At 34.1% G+C, this 24,015-nt stretch overlaps 1 protein-coding gene across 2 annotated transcripts in view; it reads left to right on the forward strand.

Moving 5' to 3' along the window:
* Lrp1b (LDL receptor related protein 1B) overlaps positions 1-24,015 on the forward strand; it is a 2,087,209-nt gene that overhangs the window by 1,821,997 nt on the left and 241,197 nt on the right. For both annotated transcript variants that reach the window (XM_045147485.1, XM_045147484.1), the window contains 3 exons: positions 10,884-11,006; positions 12,968-13,149; positions 23,516-23,715. In XM_045147485.1, coding sequence (XP_045003420.1) covers positions 10,884-11,006; positions 12,968-13,149; positions 23,516-23,715 — 505 coding nt within the window. The remainder of the gene's footprint in view (positions 1-10,883; positions 11,007-12,967; positions 13,150-23,515; positions 23,716-24,015) is intronic.

Consider the following 24,015-nt stretch of genomic DNA (forward strand, 5'->3'; position numbering starts at 1 on the left):
GAGTGTTGGTTTCAGGATCTTGCACAGCACTCCAAAGTCCATTGTATGAAATATCACACTATCTTCCTATAACCTATAACATATCCTGTGTATTTTAAATGGTCTCCACATTATTGTAATACCTAATGAAATATAAATGCCTTGTAAGTTGTAGTTATACTGCATTATGTATGGAATGGTGGCAAGAATGTCTGCACATGTTCAGTACAGATATATTTCCCTATACATATCTGAAATTTTGGTTGAATATTAAATAGTTGAATGGACAGAAAAGTCAACTAAAATTGTTTGTGCTAATAACTAATGGATTGCTTCATTGCAGTTGTGGTTCATTCATTGTGCTTCATAAGTAAATCTTGTCTAGTTGCAAATATGTACAATATTGACTCATTCTGAAAGAGCTTTATTCCCTGTCCCTGGATTAAAGGCTGAAAATGAAAACCATCCTGGATATTCATGAAATAGTTGGCAAGTTTAGAGCTTTGCCAACTCTTGAGTGGACGCCATACACACTCACTGTTTTGTAACTTACACTTTGGCATGGAGCTCATGCACACCAGTCCTCAGACTTCTGTGTTTATGGTGGGCAAGCTTGCCAGATGCATAATGTTTGTGATGTTCAAAATTTTGTTTCCAGTTTGGGGTGTGACACCAGTGACCACTGTGCCTCACTACTTCTTGCTTTATCTGCCTCTCATTAGATTATGTAAAATATATGAATATTTTCATAATCATTATAAAAACTAATTAAAAACAATCTAAACAGTCAATCTAAAATATAAGTATTGTACATCTGAATTTTTAAGAGATAAATAATACCATAACAATATTTATAAAATTGAAGTATATATTACTAACTTAAGATGTGAAAAATGACGGCATACTTTCATACACTAACCTATTTAGCTGAGTAGATGATACTTTTTACAGTAATAAAAGACAAAAATGTAGAAGATTGTCACTTTCCACATATGTCTTCACAACCTTTTGAAATTTTCTACAATTTCATTCATGTGTGTGAGTTGTTGACCTGGTTTAGTCTTATCTGGAATAGGAAATGACATTTTAAGTGTTCTGATCTTTATAAAGTGTTATCTCAATTGCAATGGGTGAAAGTTTGAACACCCTTTTTAACTTAAATTGTACCCAAATGGCAATATTGAAAGAATATTTATGGTTTCATGAAAGAACTATAACAGAGTTCCAATGACTGGTTCTTCCTTCATTTTCACAGTTGTCAGCTCAAAATATTTCTACTGGTATCCCATTTGTTCTCTCTAATAACTAATACATGTAGCAATCACGTAAATTTTATATAATAGAGCCACTTGAATGCACACTTTAACATAGCCCTATATCCTGGTGCCATTATTTTACAGTTTTGTCGATCATTACCACCTACATGGGTGTGCTTCAGATATTTTCCTAGTGCCATGATCACATAAATGAATAAGGCATGGGGGTCATAAGGAATATTAAAAACAACCCGAGTACCAGTGTCTTGGGAAAACTGCCTAATGGTGATTAATGAGTAAGAAAACTGAAATTCCAAAGACTAAAGACAAGCTTTACATGAAGCTTTGCTTGTGGATTTCTGGAGATACACCATTTGTTAAGAAATATATAACCAAGCTGGAGAGTTGGCTAAGTGGTTATGATGCTTGCCTGCAAATCCTAATGACCCAGTTTTGATTCCTTATTACCATGTAAAGCCAGATGTACAAAATAGTGCATGCATCTGGAGTTTCATTGCAATGGTAGAGGCTCAGGTGAACCCATATACTCCCCCCCCCTTGCAAATAATAAATAAATGAATGTATTTTTTAAAAGCATGTAGACAATGTTTCATGATAGTATTATTTTTAAAAGTATAATGCATTCTGGATAGAAAAACATCTTTATTTTCTTAAGAAATTACTTCTACACATGCATAAAGAAAGAGTATGTACCTCTCTGTGTTTTTCTTAGGCAAAATGAATGAAAGTATACTAGCCATGTCTTAATTATTTGGGACTACTTTTATATGGCTGGTTTGGAGGACTGATTTTTCAAGTGTGTTAAATTTTATTTTCTTTATTGTGGTCATAAACAATTTCTTCAGTTGGTATTGTTTAAAGTTATAATAACTGGTAGAATTTGTGTTCTTAGTGCATTTATTCTAAAACATAGTGGTGTTAGGCCACTTTAAATTTATATACCACATTTAGAAATTTTACTTTAATAATATAGATTGTAGAAATGAAAATTAATCAAGTAACTTTCCAGTGTGCTATCCAACTCAATTCTAACAGTGCCTTGATTCCAGAGAAATTGCATAGAGAAACAAAATGCAATTTCCTAAATTAATCATCTTGAACCAAAAGGCACAAAACTTCAGCTACAAAAATGAAAAGAGCAAATAGGATTTTGATGAAACCAATTTTTAGACAGAAACCACTGTGATGATTCTACTTTTCAGGCCTTATTTTGACCATACCTCTAGCTGTTTTAATGTCCATTGCATATGATTCTACAAAGAGAGCATTACACTCTTTTCTGTGGGGAATAGGGTAAAGCTGTAGGAAAAGTGACCACCCTGGCTGTATAGATATATCAGAACAGAGCTTCAATTTCCCTGCAAATATAGCTTTAATTTAATATACTTGACTTGCTAAATTTGGAGTTGGATTTTCATTATCTATTGTCTATTGTCATGAAAGTAGTAGAATAATTCTGCCATGACTAGAGATTGTGGATAGAGCTTTACTAAAGTTAGAGAAAAATATCTTTGGTTTTCCATACAAAAGTTTCAATTTAGCAATCTGATTTGCCAAGCCATCACTAAAACCAGCCATTTACATTATTTCTGTAGAGTGAATGGCATTTGAATAGCAAATATCTCAATTACTACTGAAATGAATGTAGTAAACATTCCACAGAAGTTTTCTGAAATATATGTGGGTTATATTTTTAAGACTTTGATTTTTCATAGTCAACTTTCTAGACATGTAGTTTTAAGTAAATTAAATTAGGGTATTTTTTTATTTTACTTAACAATATACAATATATGACTAAAATTAATTCTCATATTTTAGCATTGGTAGTCATTGTTCATGAGTAGCAGTGCCAATAAACATTTACTTGGGTTTATTCATGTGAACATCAAGTCATTTTTACTGCCATTATTTTATGTCCTATTGCTCACTACTGTCATGCAATTGGGGGTGGGGAATTATTGCTATCTTTGTAACTAGGAGCTATAAAAAAGGGATTATTTATGCTAATCCTCATAAAAGCAGAACTGAACTTGTGACTGGTTTAGTCTTCATTATGAGAATTTAACCTTGCTACACAAAAAAAGAATGAAAAGGTAAATCAAGTTTTTTTTCTTACTATGTACAAGTCACTTTATGTCTTGAGATTCTAAGAAAAAATAAAATATAAAACCATTTATCTTTTGTTTGACTCTTATAAAGGGCTCTATAAATGTTACATAGTGCTATTACTGTCAAATTATAATATAATTTTTTAGAGTAAATGTTGATAACTGAGCCCAAACTTGGTAGTTACCATGTTCGCCAAAGCTAAGAAACAAACAAAAATACTGTATTTCCATAGGCACTAATCCTTACTCTTGGACTACAACTCATTTAAAATTTGAGGTGAGCCTTTTAAAGATGAATATTGGTGTAAGAAAACTCTACACAGTGTTACACACATTGCAAAGAGCCCTGTGACTATAGAAAGTACCTATAACATCAGTTTTCTAATTTAGAATAATTTGTATAATAACAAACTTGCTGTAGCAGACAGCTTCAGGTTCACTAAGATGAACTTGCAGACAAGGCATGGTTATGGAGAAGGGATAGATTGAAATCTCAAACCCAACAACACACCTTAAGATCCTCCCAGTGATACTGCCCCAGCCAGGTAGCTGCAGATGCAAACTACAATCTAATAAAACACTGAACATATTGGGGGCCATCTATTCAAATTATCATACCTGTTTAACTTTAAAATGAATTAGGAAATTAGGGAGATAGTCCAATAGATAAAATTGCTTCCTGCCAGGCATGGTGGTACATGCCTTTAATTCCAGTACTCAGGAGGCAGATATAGGAGGATCACCATGAGTTCAAGGCCACCCTGAGACTACAGACTGAATTCCAGGTCAGCCTGAGCTAGCATGAGACCCTACCTCAAAAAAATAAAAATAAAAATAAATTATAAAGTGCTTCCTGCACAAGCATAATGACCTGAGCTTATATCCCTACAGCCCACATAAAGACTGTGGAAAAAGAGGATTGACTCTTTGAAGTCGTACTATGACTTCAACATCTATGTCAGAATTAAGCTAAGCCCCCAAACATGTGTGTGTGTGTGTGTGTGTGTGTGTGTGTGTGTGTGTATGTGTGTGTGTGTGTGTGTGTATATATATATTAGTAGCTAACATCATCCCCAGATACTGGAAATACAATGTTGAAATAGAATGTCGACAGCCCAGCATTTGAATTGATATCCAATATGCTACAATGTATGTATCCATGGGATTACTGGGGGGGGGGGGGGGCTTTACCTCTCATTTCCATCATTTGGGATAAAGTGAACTTGAACGTTAAAATTGTTGGTGACATGATAGAAGGTTCCCACTTTCAATTCTTTATTAAAAATTCTATACTTATGTTATAAAAGAGAGGAAGAGGCAGAATGAGAGAGGGGAAGACAGTGAGAGAGAGAGAGAATGGATGACTTCATCATGGACTCCTGCCACTACAAATTAACTCTAAATGAATTAGCCACTTTGTACATCTTGCTTTACATGGGTACTGAGGAAGTGGATCCGGGCCATTAGGCTTTGCCAGCAAGCATTTTTAACCACTCAGCCATCTCTCCAGCCCCTACTCCACTAAATTCCAACATGGCGCTGTAGTGCCTAAGTGGCTATTTCTATCATGAAACAAATGTATTCATTTATGCTGTTGGGAAAAGCCTTTGGGGAAAGAAAAATTTCCACTTTCTTATCTCACTCATCAGATGGCTATTCTAGCTTTGCTTAATGCTTCAGACATATTCTACCTTTCCAGTTAGATGAATGTCATGTCTGGTTTTTTTCCCCCACAAAAAATGTAATGATATCTAATTTTCATTTCATACTAATTTATCTACCGATGTAAACTTTTTCTATTTGTCTTATTTAAAACAAATATTCATTAGTAGAAGATTTCTTCCTCTCTCAGACACAGTCCCTTATGAATGTTGGAAAGAATTTTCAAGGAAAATGTGATTGCAGTAATGTTGATGCAATGAAGGAATGGATGGGTTAGTGCTCCAGAGGAGGAAGTAAATAGGTGGTATGTTAGGCATGATTTATCCTAGTAAGAAAGGATATGGGGGTTCAGGACGGGCCTCCCAAAATTATGAACCTCAATATTTTGACCTTGAATTGACAAAAACCAACTCAAGAAGGATACATTATGAATTATTGAGTATATTTAAGGTGAAATCACAAGTTGTGGGTTTGTGGGGTTCATTCACAGGAAGTTAATATTCAAGAAAATGTTGCAGCAGAGTCACAAACACATGGAAGATAGGACCTAGTAGCTCATATAGAGAGATTTAGAAGAAAAACACACTCATGTGGAAGGCACAGCATTTCCCATGAGCTTTATTTAAGAGAAATTGAAGTCTAGGAAATACTGGAGCAGAGTCATAGATGCAAGGAAGATAAGAACTAGGAGCTTATGGAGAGAGATTTTTAGAAGAAACATACACTCCTGTGGAAGGCACAGCATCCACCCTGAGTGTCTCCTCATGGAAGAAAGTGAAGAGAGTAAGTGATGATGGCCCAAGAATAGGAGAAAATGTTCCAACGCAGACAAGAAATTTTGTTAAGAAATGGGTAGTAAAGAGTCACACCCATGGCTACTTAGAGTTTAAAGAAATTACATAGGTAGCAGGCCCAGAGTTTAGAGGAAATACCTATGTGGTAGAGAGAGGGTGCAAAGGAAATACACAGATGGTAGAATCGGCGATTAATGAAAAGTCATACTGTAATTAAAGTGAGAAGTTACCCCAAAACATAAATCAGATAGAAGGCAAGCAGAAGACTACCCAGGCCAAGAAACAGTGTTCTCCCCTGCTCTACCAGGCCAAACAGGACAGAACCAGATTTACATGTGTCCACACATAGATCAAGGGCAGAGGGGGCAGGAATCAGCTTGGACAAGCCTTTATAGACTATTAAAAATGGATTGTTTCAGATTCAGGTATGCAAGGGGAAGACGTGATTTGATTGCAGATTCTTTTTATTTTTTTAATGGCAACAGTATTGTTTCCATTGATTCATGAGATTTCTTCTGTTTTATTTTTATGTTGCTTTTCGTTGGAGTGCTTTTTTTTTTCTAGATTTGTAACTGGGTTTTTTCCTGATCTTGTTTTAAAGGTTTTATAAATTTTAAACAAATTTTTGTATGTGTGCATACTTGTGATTGTGGGGCTTAGGTACCTCCGTGTGCGTGTGAAGGTTAGAGGACAACTTTTAGGTTGGTCTTTGCCTTTCTACCTCATTTGAGTCAGGGTTTCTCTGGAAATTTCTCTGCCATTGTTCTTTCTTGTATCTTCCATGGCAAACTCTTTGGTCTCCAACCCCTATCTCTCTTTCAGCATGCTGGAATTACAGAAGTCCACCATGGCTTCAAGCTTTTTTACATGGAGTCTGGGGAGGATGGAATTCAGGCACTTACATTTGAGTGGGAAATGCTTTATCCACTGAGCCATCTCTATAGCCCTGTTGTTTTTTTTTTTTTTTTTTGAGTTCTGAAGCTAAGACATAGAGTGTAGATTTCATTATTACATTTTCCTAGATATTTTGTTCCATTCATCTCCTTCTTCTACTCTCTTAATCTCTTAATCTGTATTACACCTTCTTGTTGCTCCTCTTCTTTTGCCCCCAAAGCCTGTATACTTTACTCATGTCACATGTATTTAATTACCCCATACCTTAAGTTCACTTCTTCCAATCTCATGCAATGCACACACATGCATGCTCATAGACGCATGTGTGCATACATGCACACAAATACAAATAACACAGAAAGAGAGAGAGAGAGAATTTAAGTTTCTCATATATCAGAAAACATGTAGTATATGTGAATCTGGTTTACATTCCTGAACATGAATTGAGTTTCAGATGAATTTATGTTCTTGTTAATATCATGATTTTATTTTTCATACACACACACACACACACACACACACACACACATATATATGATATATATATATGAATATATTCTATTGTGTATATATTCATCATATATTCATCTACTGATAGGTACCTGTACTAGTTCCATTTCCTGAGTGTTGTAATAGTGAATCAATTAACACAAGTGTGCAAGAACCTCTGTGGTAGGACCTAGACTTTTTTACCTATATACCCTGGGTTGGTATAGCTGCTCATATGACAATTCTATTATAGGTTTTGAAACATCTACAACATAGTGGCTGCACCAGTTTATATTTCCACCAATAGTGAATATGGATTCCTTTTCCATCACACTCTCAACAAAGTTTGCAAACATTTGTTTCCATATTGATATTCAATTGGATTTGGATGAGATAAGTTCTCACAGTAGCTCAGATTTCCATTTCACTAATGGATGTCACACAATTTTCCACATATTTATTGACCCTTTATATTTCTTTATTAGAGATCTATAAGTACAGATGCATATTTATTGATTGAAAGATTCATTTTTGCTATTGTTAATTTTTGGATATGTATTAGGGGTACAGTGTACATACATGTGATCTGCATGTTTGTCTATTAGTGTATGTACAGGGATTGCATGAACTATTTTCTGAGAAGGAAACATATATTACTTGCTGCCCCAGGTAGGGCACCCTCAACAGATTAAATGCTGATTCCACCCATGTTTAATTTGTTGAACCAATGAGTATATTCAGTTTCTTTACAGAGCATAGGTGAGGGGATTACTTACAGGAGCATAGAAACTCCAAAGTAGCCAAATCATGGAATAGTCTCATCCCAGCCTAGATGATGACTTTGCCAAAGCTGGATAAACTCCCTCTTCTGTGATCTTCCACCCTCCACATCCTTGAACCTCTTGCTGGAATCACAAGACCCCTAAGATGTCATGCATCATTGCACATAGTGGACAGAAGTGAGAAGTTGATGATGAGTCTTTCGTTAGTGATCACAGCTGCTTCTGATGAAGATGGCAATAGTTGTTTTGCTTGGGGGCGTATGTCACACAACAGCAGGTGGATGTGCATGGGCATGAATGCGTGTGTAGAAGCAAGAGATTAATGTGTGGTGACTTCCTCAATCACTCTCCACCCTATTTTTTTAAAAGTGTTTTATTTACTTATTTTAATTTAGGGACTGGCTATTTAACTTAGGTTTTCATGCTTATAAGGCAAACACTTTACTTTAGCTAACTCTCCAATCGCACCCTATTTTTTGAGACAAGGTCTCTTACTAAACCTAGAGTTTAATGACTTGGTAGAGTAGCTAGATAGCTCACTTGTTTCATAGAACCCTTTTCTGTGCCTCCTTAGCTCTGGGATTTACAGGTGTGCCACTCTTGGCTTTTATGAGTATGCTGGGCTGCTTATCTCTGGTCCTTGTGTTTCCTGCCCCTAAGGGACTTATTTTTAGTGTTTATGTTTTTCATTTATTCATTGTATTTTTCTGTTGGATTATCAGCAGGCAGTTTTTCTCCCATTCTGTAGGCTGTCTTGCCCTCTGGTGATTTCTTTCTTCACCATGCAGAGCTTTTTGATTTCATGTGCTAACATTTGTCAGTTCTTTTGTTTTCAAAGCACTATATTTAGAACATCCACATTATGTTTACAAATTTTGACTGCCATAACAATACAACATACCAGTCCACTTGTCACAAGGTGGTCAATCATTCAGTGGACATGAAAGGAAGTGTTAAACTAGGTATTTTGTTTTTGTGAGGTAACGGCAAATTGCCCAATGTGGACATGGGAGCTGGATATAGAGCCACTGGTCAGCCACAAGGAGCTATTCTGACTACCAAATGATAGCTATTATCCAAAAGGCCAGTCCCAACTGTGATAACAAATAACAAGCAAAGGAAATAGTCACAGGAAAAAAAAAATATATATATAATGCAGTTTATGCAAAATATTTCTCACCTATTGTATTCTAATATCGGAAACAAGACCTAGAAGCATTCTCTCCAGCTTCCTGGGGCATCACTTAGGGACAAGGATGCCGTTTTGCACTCAGAAGAATGGATGCATGTGACACAGATTTAAGTGGCCTTCTGTGAACCAGAAGCAGAAAAATATATGCCCCATGCAGACAGTAGGCCACATTCACAGCCACAGGCCACAAAAAAATTAAGGAAATTCCTTCTAGACTGAGGAAAGTCAATGCCCATAGCTTCAAGTGTAAAGACACTAAGTCTCCACAGCAAGCCATAGTTGCCTTCTACATGCCCCTTCCTGTCCTTGAGAAGTAAGACCTAGGTTCTGTCTGCAACAGACAACTCAGCTGTCCCTAGAGGAAACTGTCACTAGATGTGATGTCAGCTACGGGTTTATATGCCTCAGTTTCAAGTCTTTGTAGTGTTCCATTTAGGACATTCCTGCACAACAAAAAGGTATGCTTCTTCAGCTGAGAGATGATCATAGCCAAACCGACTGCATCAAGGAAGAAATACTTATTGAAAACAACCATTGGAGGAGGGGAGAAGGTACACAAATGAGAAAGGGGCCTGTGCTCTTCCCAATGCCACCTCTCTGGCACTGCAAGAACATTTTGGTACAGGGTGCAATGCCCTGTTATGTAGAAATCTCTATCCCAAGTATAAACCTATTTGGCTTCCTGTTGCTCCTGCAGCAGAGGAACATTTGTCAATCCTGAGTTACTTTTGTACTATTATAGTCCTTTATAGAAAGTCTTTGTTTATACCCATATCTCAAAGTATTTCCCAAATCAGTTTCAAATGTTCAATTTGCATAACAAAGTCTTATATGCATTTTAAAATATGTTATTTATTTTTTTAAGTTTTTTATTTTTGTTTATTTGAGAATGACAGACAGAGAAAGAGGAAGAGAGAGAGAGAATGGGAGAGGGAGAGAATGGGCGCACCAGGGCTTCCAGCCACTGCAAATGAACTCCAGATGCGTGCGCCCCCTTGTGCATCTGGCTAACATGGGTCCTAGGGAATTGAGCCTTGAACCGGGGTCCTTAGGCTTCACAGGCAAACATTTAATTGCTTAGCCATCTCTGCAGCCCAAAATGTTATTTATTTATGGGAGAGTGAAAGAGAGAGAGGAGAGAGGATGCGCATGTCTAGCCACTGTAAACATACCCCAGATGCATGTGCCACCTTATGCATCTGGCTTATGTGAGTACTGGGAAATCAAATTTTAGTCCTTAGGCTTCTTAGGCAAACACCTTAACTACTAAGCTATCTCTCTAGCCCTTAGATGCATTTTTATTAGATTATTCTTTTGCAGGAGAGGGGGGGAATAAATCTGATTTAAGTTCATGAATTTTTCTCTTTAAAAAATAAGGTTTTTTTTTACTACTTTATTGGCTAATTGTTTAAGCCCCTGTAAAAATTCCAGTATTTTTGCTTCTTATTTGAAAACTATTTTCAAAAATGCTGCATCTTTTCAAGGTTTTAACTGTATAATTTGAACAAAATGTAGTTAGTTTTTTTTTTTTTTCTTAAGAGTTGGTAACATGTCACACACACACACACACACACACACACACACACACACACACACACACACATATATTCTTAGATGCAAAACAATAATGATTCCTATGACTCTTAATGAATTCCAAAGCAATACCTAATAACTTTTATTGAAAGTATGATCTTTCTTCTTTTTAGGGATTAAACAATGTCATTGCTATCGACTTTGATTATAAAGAAGAATTTATTTATTGGATTGATTCAAGTAGACCCAATGGAAGTCGCATAAATAGAATGTGTCTAAATGGAAGTGACATCAAGGTAATTACATTTTATCATGATGGGTTGTTGACAATTTTATGGTTGAATACAATTAAAAAATTATATTTGAGAACCACAACAATGATTTTAGAACTTATTGACTTGGTTTTAATTTCACACTGGTACTTTTTTATGTTTTTTTATGTTTTTATATTTTTTATGTTTTATTTTAGCATTACTTTAAGTCAGAGCCAAATTTGTCATAAGAAAATTCAATGACAATTTGAAATTATAGCCCCATTAAAATTAACTTATATAGGGGCTAGAGAGTTGGCTTAGCAGTTAAGCCACTTGCCTGTGAAGCCTAAGTACTCAAGCTCAATTCCTCCACTCCCATTTAAGAAAGGTGCACAAGAGGGGACATGTGTCTGGTGTTTGCTTACAGGGCTAGAGGCCCTAGTGCACCCATTCTCTCTCTCTCTCTTTCTCTTTCTCTTTCTGTTGTTTCTCTCACTCTCAAAAAAAAAAAAAAATAACCTAGGTAGAAATAATCGATTGCACTTGTGTAAAGTTATGAATCTTCTTATTAGACGATATTACAATTCAATATACATGATAGCTATGAGCTACTTGGTGCCATTTTATGGAAACCCAATTAAAAGTTTATGCTGTGTATATGTACTACAATGTATTAGTAAGAGATGTCAAGTTCAAGAAAATGAACCTTATTATATTATTTACTTTTCAGTCCTAGTTTTAATATAGAAAATTTGGCATAAGCAACATATTTTAAATATTTAATGAACTCTCACAATGTATGTGCATTGTGGCTGGGTTCAGCTGGTACAGGATGACTATAAATATCATTGCACACACAGAAGAACAGGGTGGCTCTAGTTGGTAGAATCTGTAAGCAGATTTTTATACTTAACTGTACATGGATATTATATATTATGAAACTTACATTATTAAATTTTGATTGTATAATTATTATGAGAAATTTTTATTTGATCACTTTTATTCTGTTGAAGGCACTTTAATATTTTTAAATCATGGAGTCTCACCTACCTTGTCAGTCGTGTTGTTCCATTGTTACTTTACGTCATGTCATACACTATGCATATATTATGTATCTTTTGTTCTACCAGTGCATGAAAGTTAATTTAAAATGCCAAAAATTAATTTCAAAATTTAGCATTTCGGAATTTAAAAATAGCAAATATGTCTTGCAGCCAACACAAAACCCAGTATCATGAACTGTTGCAAATTTTCGTCTTGTCTTTTCTCTTTGTGGTCTTTATTATTGGTGGCATTAGGGGAAAAGATCATTTTAAACTTAATGTTTACCTGTCTCTATATAATTTTTGGCTTCTATGCAGCTCCAATTGCCATTCCTTTGCATATCATCTTAAAAGTATTGACAACTCATAAACACTTAGCACATGGTCACAAGCCATCTGACAATTTATACACATCATATTTTTCTACATAAAACCCAGATCTTTACAAAGAAGACTTTATATATTTGGTGCTGACATGGTTTATAATTGATTACAGTATAAGTTTACTTTTGCTTTCCCAGGTTCAAATTCTTCTGTGCTAACTTTATCTCTTGTAGTTGTTTTCATAGGGAAAAGATCAGGTGGTAGAGAAGTGACTATTACTAATGTAACATCAAAGCCTTTTAAAAATAAATAATATTAATAGTGTTTGTATGTGTATGTAATAGAACTTCATTCCCAATTTTAAAAGGCTGAATTGATAAACTCCAAGAAAATGTGATCACTAATTGTACAACTATCCAAAATCTTTTTTTTTTTTAATTTTCTTTGTGTTTTTAATATACCCACTTGACTTTTCTACAGTCCTGAGTACATGTTGGGGAATTTCTCTTAAAAAAGTAGTTATATTGTATTACTTGCTCTCTTCCACTCTGCATCTCAGTAATAATGCAAAAGCACTGGCCCAGTTCTTATTCCAGGCATTTATACTGTTAACATTTTAAATTCTTATTTTGTTAGGTAGTGCATAACACTGCTGTTCCCAATGCACTTGCTGTTGATTGGATTGGAAAAAACCTCTACTGGTCTGACACAGAAAAAAGGGTGATCGAAGTATCCAAACTCAATGGCTTGTACCCTACTATTCTTGTTAGTAAAAGGCTGAAGTTTCCCAGGGACCTGTCTTTAGATCCTCGTGCTGGGTTTGTAAAAAATGTCAACAATTTTACAGTTTTTATCCATTGTGGTAAATCTAATACTCATAGTTATAAGCATGTAAATATATAGAAATATGCTAAGGTGTAGATATTCTTACTTAAACTCAAAAATTGTAATGTGACTTATGGCAGTAAAAGCAATTAATGACAATTTTTTAAATATGACTCTTATAAATATTAAATGTGCTTATTATAGAAATGAATCAAACAGAGTTAACTAATTATAAAGCTTTAATACTTGGATAAAAGGGTGAGAGAACATTTAAAATTATTCCTTTTATTATTTATGGTGTCCACAGATATGAATTATGTAATTCCTGTTCTCCTGTATGGCAGGAGATATACTCATAAAGTAGTAAGTGACCATCAAATGCATTCAAGAAGAAAGGCAAACTGTGACTATTAGGCAAGGTTCATATTGGACCTGGGTTTCATTGACAATTCAGTGTGACAGTGAGCAGAATTCATTGCAAGCACCAAAGACAATAAGTGGAACATTCTAGATGAAGGATGGACATGCATTAAGGTGTCTCAGCTGTCTAGCGTATGTTTGCTAAAGTTCAATAGAATATGAACCTTTTCATTTACTTTCCACAATGCTGTTTTGGTAGGTACAGAATGCAGGCCTTTTGGTTTTTTTGTACTGTAATTTAGAATGATTAAGCACTTCAGAATGACTTTTGTACAATGTCCCCATACTCAACATGTTTGTTAATGTAACAAATAATTTTAACAGAAGCAGTTAAAAATGAGTGTTTCTATGAGGGTATCAGAAAAAAGGCCAACTGCACTAAATTTATCTTTCATAAATATTCATTCTTAAATACTGATGAAAGTTAATTTTTTGGCAATTGTAGTTTTGAGTATATATATTTTAATATTCTTAAATAAATGTGACTGGCTTCGCTTCTGATTTTATAACACTGATAGTACTTCACTTTCTAATGAAAAACATTTTTGTTTGATAACCACAATCTTATAGAATTTTCTGTTTATGAAGCAAATCTTTGTCCTATGCTAGTGAATGCAACTGAATCTAGCTTTGGATTTTATTTCTCCCAGGTTACAGTTATTACCCCATAAACTGAAAGCAGCCTTAAGTTATCATCAACATAAACCCACCTAGTAAAAGCGTCAATTAAAATAGCAAAGTATTAAATTATTGTATGTGTTATGAAAGACATGATTTCATTTTTTGATAGTATTTGTATTATAATGTGTATGATTAATAGATAAATAGATTAAAAATGGGTTTATGAAACAATTAAAGTCACCTAGTTTAATAGCTGCAATTTAATGACACCATTTTGTTAATGCTGTTTTCCTCATTCCATAGTGAGACAATAAGCAACCTGGATTTAGCATTTATGAAATCAGCTTCAGGCTGAAAATGTTTTACCTGTAGAAATGTTATGCAATCCAGATATAGAGATAGCAATTTAAATTATGATTTTTAATAAAAATACAGTTGACCCTTTCTCATTTCAATTGTTCCTATGATTTGCATGCATATGTTTTGAATATGTCAATACTATTGACCTCTTATTTTCTGGAGAGGTATGATTTCTGTCCTGATATTTGATAAGGGATAGGGCTAAGATTTATTTCAGAATCACTGAGCTATCTAATAAAACAATGACATATTTTGGAGGCAGTTTGGGGGTCCTTTCTGTATTGTTACTAATGACATGCTAATTGCTTCAATACCAGTTTGAATATGGTAGTAATAACACAGAAGAAGATACAAGAATTTTCCTGGTTGTCAGGATTAAATTCAGTTTTTGTTCTATGTTTCTCATATTTCTAACCTTAGTGTTGTTGATAAAACAATTTAAATACATCAAAATGTAAAACTAATTTTGAGTAAGGGAAGTCATTTATATTAAATACTTTTCAAATACTCATTTAATGAGGATATTTATAAGAATTTTAACTAGGTTATAAAGTATAATTAATTTTAAAACCATGTTGAACATATTGTTATATCTTTATAGTATTAGGAAAATGTAATTATGTTTTTATCATAATTAAGAGACCAGGGCAAGTTGTAGTAAAAGACTGATATGAACCATATTTCATGATATAATTTTCTGTCTTGAATAATTCAAATCAAAGGGAATTTGTGATACATCTACTAGCAAAACCTAAATTCATCTCTTCATTCATTCAATTAACCTTTATTTCTTTAAAATTAAATATGAATATGACATTATTTTAGATGGGAGTACATGTAAAATAAAAGGTGGCCGTTGTCTCCAAATATTTCACATTCACAGTAAACCACTGAGAAAATACTAACAATGCAGAATGGCACCTCATGCCAATAGGGAAACTCTGTTTAATTGGGACTAGAGAATGTTTCACACACAAGGACTATAGAGTAGGAAGTAGCCAGGTGATGGTTACTCTTGATGGGAAGAGTATTTCTGGCTGAAAGAACAGAGATTTTTGTTTTTCTTTTTCAAGATACGGTCTTACTCTAGCTCAGGCTGACCTGGAATTCACTATGTAATCTCAGGGTGGCCTCAACCTCACAGCAATCCTCCTACCTCTGCCTCCCAAGGGCTGGGATTAAAGGCGTGCACCACCACGCCAGGCTAAGAACAGAGTTTTGACATGGCAAAGACTCAAAGAAGAATAGGTACAACCAGTGAACTGCAAAGTCATATGATGGAAACAAATTAAGTTTATGCCATTTTATAACTAGTTTATATTGAAGAGGAAAGGAGATCCAGGAGTAACTCCAGAATAATATAGTACAACTCAACATACTGGCAACAAGAGAACAAGCCTTCAATGATTATAGCTTGGCAAACAGGGAAATAAAGGAGCAACTTTTCCAGGGTATGAGAAATACAGGAAGAGACAGACATGAAGAAGGAAAATGATTAGCTTGCAGACCTTCTAGGATTGAGAATTTCAATGGAAGAGAAATTAAAATGAAGATAACTACCATTCCTATAGGTTGTTATTAATTAGAACACTGTCTTGGTTTTATTACTTTAGATATATGTACGGCTTACCCAGTTGCTGAGAAAGACATGATCATCTTTATTACTTTCCATGTCGTATATGTAAGAACATTCAACATCAAACTACATGTTTTTGTTTTGTTTTGTTTTTATCAGATTCATTTAGTTAGTATGATATTAAGCTGGGGGTTTAGTTCAGTTTTCAGGTTGGCCCTATACATTTCCTGTTACATTGCATTAATTTCTAATAATGAAACGATCTTGGACAGTGAGCTTTTATTTTTTTAGAAAAATCTTAAGCACAAGGACAAGGTGGAACAAAACCCAATCCTTTATTATTTTCTTTTCAATTTAACAGTTAAACTTTATTTAAAAAGAGTTGTATACATAAGGTTTTTTTTTTTTATTTTAATAGGCTGCCTAACTCATTATAAGCCTGCCTTTATTATCACTTACAATGCTTAGGCTAAAACTCAAGACCTCAAATAGTCGATCACTACTCTTATCTTCATACTTTGTCTCTGAAGATATATTTGTTCAGTTTGTTTTTCTAAATTACCACTTTACTAATCTCTAAAAATAGTAACGATAGGTACTATTCTGAATTTTGAATGTGTCATAATTAAAACATGGGGAAGGCATTTTTTATATTCTTTTTCCAGTATTACAATGCAAGTGATCATAATCCTACTAAATTTGAATACATTTGAAGCTTTGGCATCTTAGCTTATGTCAGTTGTTTCCAGACGGTGCAGAATACAGGAAGATATAGAAAGAAAGGGAAATGATCCAGTTGTAGACCTGCTACGATTGAGTTTATCCAGGTGGAATAAATAAATCATTTTTCCAGGAGCAGCAGAAATATTGCTTCCTCTGTGAGACATTCTCCCAATGTGTCTAAGTGCACACAAACATTGAACATAAATTTCCAAGGCAGTCTGTTATTATAAATGCCTTATATTTCCATTTTGAAAGTGACCATTTCATAATCACTGCTTATGGTTGACACACACTATTAACTTCACTGTCAAATGAAATAATTAGTGGGCAACTGAATATGCACCTATTATAGAGTTATGCTACAGGGTGCTATACCAGCACTCAAGCACAAGCCTCAGATAACATGTAAGAAAGCTTCATATTTCAAGGAGAGGAAACAGAAGGAAACGAATGTTTTGAGGGGACAAAAAGCATACTGGGATGAACATACAGTTTCTGATTTCTGTTGGAAAAGCACAGAACTTTATAATTTTAAAATCATATAAAAATATTTGCCTCATAAATTAAGTATATAAAAGTAGCTGATTTCAGTATTATTCTATTTAGACCTAACAGAGAATGAATATAAATGATTATTTTTATAACTCAGAATACATCTAATTGTAGGTAGGAAAAATTTCTCTAAGTTAACTTCCTGAATTCACAAAATAATAATAAATAAATAAGCCTTATAAGAGTTCATTTTAAGGAAATATAAGATCTAATATGTCACTATTGAAGACTTCTAAAAACCCTCAAAATCACGCCAATTGTTATGGTTATGATCAGACTTTTTATGTATTTATACATTGTCTAACTTATACAACAGGCTGTATTTGGGGCTGAGAATTTTCATACATAATCTTGTGTAAACATTGTATCTGATCTGGTAAAACAGTACTTTAAATGTTTTCACTGATATAGCTATTTCAACATTTAATTAGTTATATGAAAATTTGTGCATAGGTATTTATGTATTATAATCCTGAAGACAAAATATCTATTTTGCTTAGTGAAAACATATAAACAAATATGAAAAAAGCACATAGACTCAGTGAGAGATATTTGCCCTCAGATGTGAACTACTTTGTACAGTAGCTAAAGCCAACCTTGTGCTGTAAATACTCACAGGTAATGAAATAATAGTGTCTCCCAGTGATACAGTGTATATGCATCATTTTCTTTTGACTGACAAGTACTTCAATCTAAAAATCATGTAACAATACCCATAACATCCAGGAAGCACATGTAGTAGCTCATAAATAATCCACATCTAATTGGGAAACAACTCAGTGTGTATTAATTACTAAGTCAAAAATATATTAATCCATAAATGCAGAATCCAGGGTAATTGAAATAATATTATTGGTAATGGGTTAACTGTTGTGCTTTTCTGAGATCAAACTTTGTTTTCTCTGTTATCTCATTCAATTCTCACAGTAACCCATGAACATAAATTTTTATTATCATTTTCAACATTTGAGAAAAACTAAGCTCTGGGACATTAATTACATAGCAGTGGGAGGATTTGGTATTTCAAAGAAAGTAATCTCTTTTTATGGTTTGCTTACTTAAGAATCTACATATTACATATTAGACAATAAGCTGTTCTACAATACTTCTAGAGACCTGGTCCTTGTTCTTATTATAATTGCATCTTTTTTGCAAAAGCCTAGGCATGTATCACATACATATATGCTATACTTAAAAATTTACATTGTAGTCTCAGTTTATCACTCAGATGACCAGTGACAGTATAAAGATATATATATATATTAACTACCTTTTATAGAATCAAAATCTTCTGTCGTTACACTTTGTTATAAAATCTGAAAAAAGATAAAAGAGCATCATTCTTACAAAAATAAATCAAAATTTGCTTTAAAAGCTGGGCTGGGGTTCAAATAACTGTAACTGAGAACAAGATACTAGTCAAGACTTCCCCCATTTGGATACAATTACCATTCACTCTTTTGTATGAGAGCAGTAAAATAGTTTTTCCTAAATATGCTTCAATTTTATCATAGTGTTATTTTCACATGTACTGAATTCACCAGAGAAATCTTTGAAGTACAAATGCTACCTTTTTACCTGTGTGTCCCCAGCACTTAGAGATACCTTCTACATAAAATGGCCTCTGGGAATTTTTTCAGAATGAAGTTCTCTATCTTCTTACACATGGCTTTAGGATTTATCATAAATGTTCTACCACTGACTTACTCAGAGGGTTCTGTGTTTATGCAGCATGAGATTCTTTCATCATATGTTATTCAACTAAACCTATAGTAGAGAACAGAAATTCTACTGAGCCCTGTATTTTCTGGTGAATTAATCCTATGAACAGCTTTAAGACTATTTTATTGCCTAAAAGGTATTGTATAAAAGCAGATATCCTACAGTTCCAGGTACCAAATCACAATGCCATGTACCTCAATGAAAGCTCAGAACTATCGTAAGATAAAGTGATGATGTTTTACATAGCATTTCTCAAATATATTTGGTGTTCTAAGTTGCACTGAAAATAGGAACAACAATTTATAAATAACTTATGGAGAAGGAAGCAGTGTAAATTATGTGTTTGTGAAAATATCTTTGTAATTAAAAATAAAGCAAGACAAATGGCATAGTGAAGGCACGTAACTAAAAAATATGAGATTAAAACAAGGAACTCTGACCAGAACTGGTTTTTACATATTTCAATAGTGAGTAATGATTTTGAGACATGTATAGCCTCAAACTAATGAAGGTATTCAATTTCAAGGAGAGGATTCAGATGAGGGAAATTTACCCAACTTTATTGGCCTGTATGAAATATGACTTGTATTTTCTTGACATTTTAGTGCATGATTGTGCTAATGCTGACCACATGAAAAAAATAAATCCAGAAGGTGAAAACTTAGAATTGCAGTTACATGAACTATAGACCATTTTAGCTTTATAATTTATTAATGGTCTCAAAAATAATTTTTATATTCAATAAGTTCTAACAACATGTTGGGATCCATTTATTGGTAAAACCTCTTTTTTTTCTCTCTCTCCACATCCTTGAGCTGGACTCCATTGTCTTCCCACATTGACACCTCATCCAGAAGGGTGCTGGAAATTTAAGCAGAAATCTTAATCAAAACTACCTGAGATGATGGGAGGCATACATTCTCATTAAAACCACTACAAATCCTTATGTATTTTTATGTAAGGAATTAGTGAGAGCTGATAATATTTATTAGAGAAAAGTTAATATATCAGCATTCCAAAGATTCAGACACACAATGCAAGAACTGTTCTGAATTGTTTCAACAGATGAACCACTCATCATTATAACTTCTCTCTGCTTCCATTTCCTATTTTGATCTTTTTTGCCACTTTAGCTAGTATGGAAGCAAGGGGCTACTTCATTCAGTTATGAGAAAGCATGATAGGTCTATTTGAGAAGATATATTTTGCTGACAAATGTTTGCTCTTCAAAAGAAAAATACTCTAAATTAGTCTAATACTCAAAGACAAAGCACATTATTTTTTAAGGACTTTGTCATCTATTAGTGCTTGCTAATTTGAAATTTTCTAAGTGAGTTCAGAGTTCACTAGTAACTCAGAGTTACCCAATGAGAGACTTATTTAATATTTCTAGATTAAGGTCTAAATTTTGACTCATAAGAGCACTGTTTGGACTTGGATTCACAGAATTTTACCTTTAAAATGGGATTCTTGTGCTCCTAGCTGGCCTCATATTTACTGTGTAGCCAAAGATAGCCTTGAAATTCTGATACTCCTGCTCCCTGCTTCCAAATGTTTGGATTATAGGACTGTGCCATCACGCCTTATTATATATGTTGCTGGGTATTGAACCCAGAGTTTCATACATGCTATCAAGTACTCAACTTACCGAACTTCATCCCTAGCCCAAAATTCTGCCTTTTGATTGGTGCTTAGAAAAAATATTGTTTTCTTGCTATTCTCCATACAAAAGGCTTTAATGACATTTTGGATATGAAAGAACAAGTTACATAATATTTTTTACATACTCAATATAATTGTCAACAATATCTTTCCACTTGCATTTGATATGTTTATCTTGAGAATATTTTTAGAATATATTTTTATTGACAACTCCCATAATTGTAAACAATATCCCATGGTAATGGTAATTCCCTCTTTACCCCCACTTTTCCCTTTGAAACTCCACTCTCCATCATATCCCCTCCCCCTCTCAATCAGTCTCTTTTTTATTTTGATGTCATGATCTTTTCTTCCTATTATGATGGCCTTGTGTAGATTGATGTCGTGGATATTCAGGCCATTTTGTGTCTGGAGGAGCATGTTGTAAGTAGTCCTACCCTTCCTTTGGCTCTTACATTCTTTCAGCCACCTCTTCCACAATGGACCCTGAGCCTTGGAAGGTCTGATAGAGATATTGCAGTGCTGAGCACTCCTCTGTCACTTCTTCTCAGGACCATGGTGCCTTCTGAGTCATCCCAAGGTCACTGCCATCTGAAAAGGGAAGCTTTTCTAACCAAAAGTGAGAGTAACATTAATATGTGGGTATGAACATTAAGAGAAGTACTTATTAAGCAATTTGGTAAGCACAGTATATACTTTTACCCAGACAACAGTAGAAATTACACTCTTAGGGCTCATGACTACCCCTGTTGTACATTTTCAGTATCAGGGATATATTCCCTCCCATGGAATAGGCCTCCAGTCAAATTAAAGGGTGGTTGCTTTCTCCCATAACAGACATGCTACTTTTTGCACCCGTTGGCTCATTTGGTCTGGCTGGCCAAATATAAGGCTTGCAATGCTCACTGTTGGATATCTTCACTGGTGATTTCTCTTCTCCCATTGAACTGCATGCAGTGTGGCTTTCTGTCAGCTGATCTACATGGAGGAGGTTTTCAGCTCAGCTCCAGCAGGTTTTCTCAGTGACCCTGCAGCCCAAGTATGTAGAGTCTTCAGCAATAGGGTTTTACCATCTACTGCTGGTGAGAAACCAATGGCTTCAACAATGGCCTGTAATGTTTTGGGGGCATCAGGGACCTCCCTGGCCAACAATTCATTGGAAGGTATCACATTCCTGGCACTGAAATTTTTCTAGTAACAATATATGGCTCCTGTGTTTTCCATTGTCCAGAAAAATAGGTTTACATATGATTTATTTATATGCTCTTAGATTTTGATTAGCTCTCCCTCTACCTTTCCTTTACTCAATCTCTTCCCCTGACCTCACTTAGGCCTTTTCACCCCCATTAATCTGTTCTTCTATTATATATTTGAGCCAAATAGCAGAACAAAAATTTAGAAGAATAATTATCTTATAGGGCATTTTAAAATTAAACAAAATAGCATTGTTTCTAACCCATGCAGAATAATTTTATATAATATCTTAGTTACAAAATTTCCCAACAAGAAAGTTTAATTTTCAAGAATTATACTAGCAGTAAGAAAAGGTAAAGCTTGAAAAAATAGTTTCATTAATAAATTAACAAGTGTGAATATGACAAGGACACATAAGATTCTTTAACTTAAATTTTCATGATAGTAGAGAAAATACATATAATAAACTAGAGTGACAATTCCTATTTCAATTAAAAATAGCTTAAATAGAGTGATATTTCTTAGTAATTTTTACTTCTCTGAGCTTTGTAAAAATGTATATTTATCAGGATAGTTAATATTAATATCAATAGTAATTTTATTTGCATCTGTCCCATTGTCTGAAATATGAATAATGTGGAAAACCACTTAGTTCATTTTACTTATTTGATTTAAATCAGTTTAAATGTCAGTAATTATTACCAGATAGAAGTTACCACAGTGTTGCAGTCAGGTTCACATTGATGGCAGATATCACACAACCAAGAGCAGGTTTTGAGGAAAAAAATAAATAAATAAAAGGTTTATTTTGGCTTACAGACATGAGAAGATGCTCCATGCTGGCAGGAGGAAACAATGGCTTGAGTCACGGGTTGACATCACTCCCTGGCCAACATAAAGGGAACAACAGCCACAGGAGAGTGTGCTAAACGCTGGCATGGGGAAACTGGCTATAATACCCATAAACATACCGCCAACAACACACTGCTTCCAGGAGGTGTTAATTCCCAAATCTCCATTAGCTGGGAACCTAGCATTCAGAACACCTAAGTTTATGGGGGTCACCTGAATCAAACCACCACCACACAGTGATAGTGCATACTGAAACAATCAATGTGTTTATGTGAATTATTTTTTTGTATTTTTCACAGATAAGAATGAAAAGAGATGATAGATAGATAGGCAGGTAAGTAGGCAAATATAAATCCATACAGAGACATGCATACATACATAGAAGAATAAATTTTTTTTTCCTATATTACTTCTTAAAAGCTTACATCTCCTAACACTATTAAAATTGTCTCTTCTGCTCTGTGTACTAAAGAGAACAGAGGTTTAAAATCAAGTTTTGTAAAAAAAAAAAAAAGTATAATAAAATCATTCATTAAAGGATGTCAGTGAAAAGTACAGTTCATATATACAGAAAGAATTAATTTAGGAGAGTTGATCAAAAAAAAAAAAAGAAAGAATTTGTGATGTTCCATCCCTGGAGTATCTGTAAACAAAATGGCTATTGTTATCTCCCCCAGGTATTTGTATTGGATTGACTGCTGTGAATATCCTCACATTGGCCGTGCTGGAATGGATGGAACCAATCAGAGTGTTGTTATAGAAACCAAGATTTGGAGGCCAATGGCTCTAACAATAGATTATGTGAACCATAGACTCTACTGGGCTGATGAAAATCACATTGAATTTAGCAACATGGATGGATCTCACAGATACAGAGGTTGGTCTAACAGTATTAATGGATATAAAATACTGATTTTTACAAGTTTAGAAGATATTAGTTGAAATATATATGTTCATTTTATGTTTTTGTTCATCCAAAACATTTTTTAATTCAAGGTTACATTATTATAGTAGTAAATTAGTACTAGATACAGTTATTCCAAAAACATATAATTTATATTTAATTTAATGCTGTTCATACCTGCTTCAATTTTACTTCTATAAATAAATGGGTGATAAATTAAAGAAACATGTATTCTAAATGAATTAGAATAAAAATATGCTTGCTTAAAATAAG

Source organism: Jaculus jaculus, chromosome 4, assembly GCF_020740685.1.
Source record: "Jaculus jaculus isolate mJacJac1 chromosome 4, mJacJac1.mat.Y.cur, whole genome shotgun sequence".
Taxonomy (NCBI): domain Eukaryota; kingdom Metazoa; phylum Chordata; class Mammalia; order Rodentia; family Dipodidae; genus Jaculus; species Jaculus jaculus.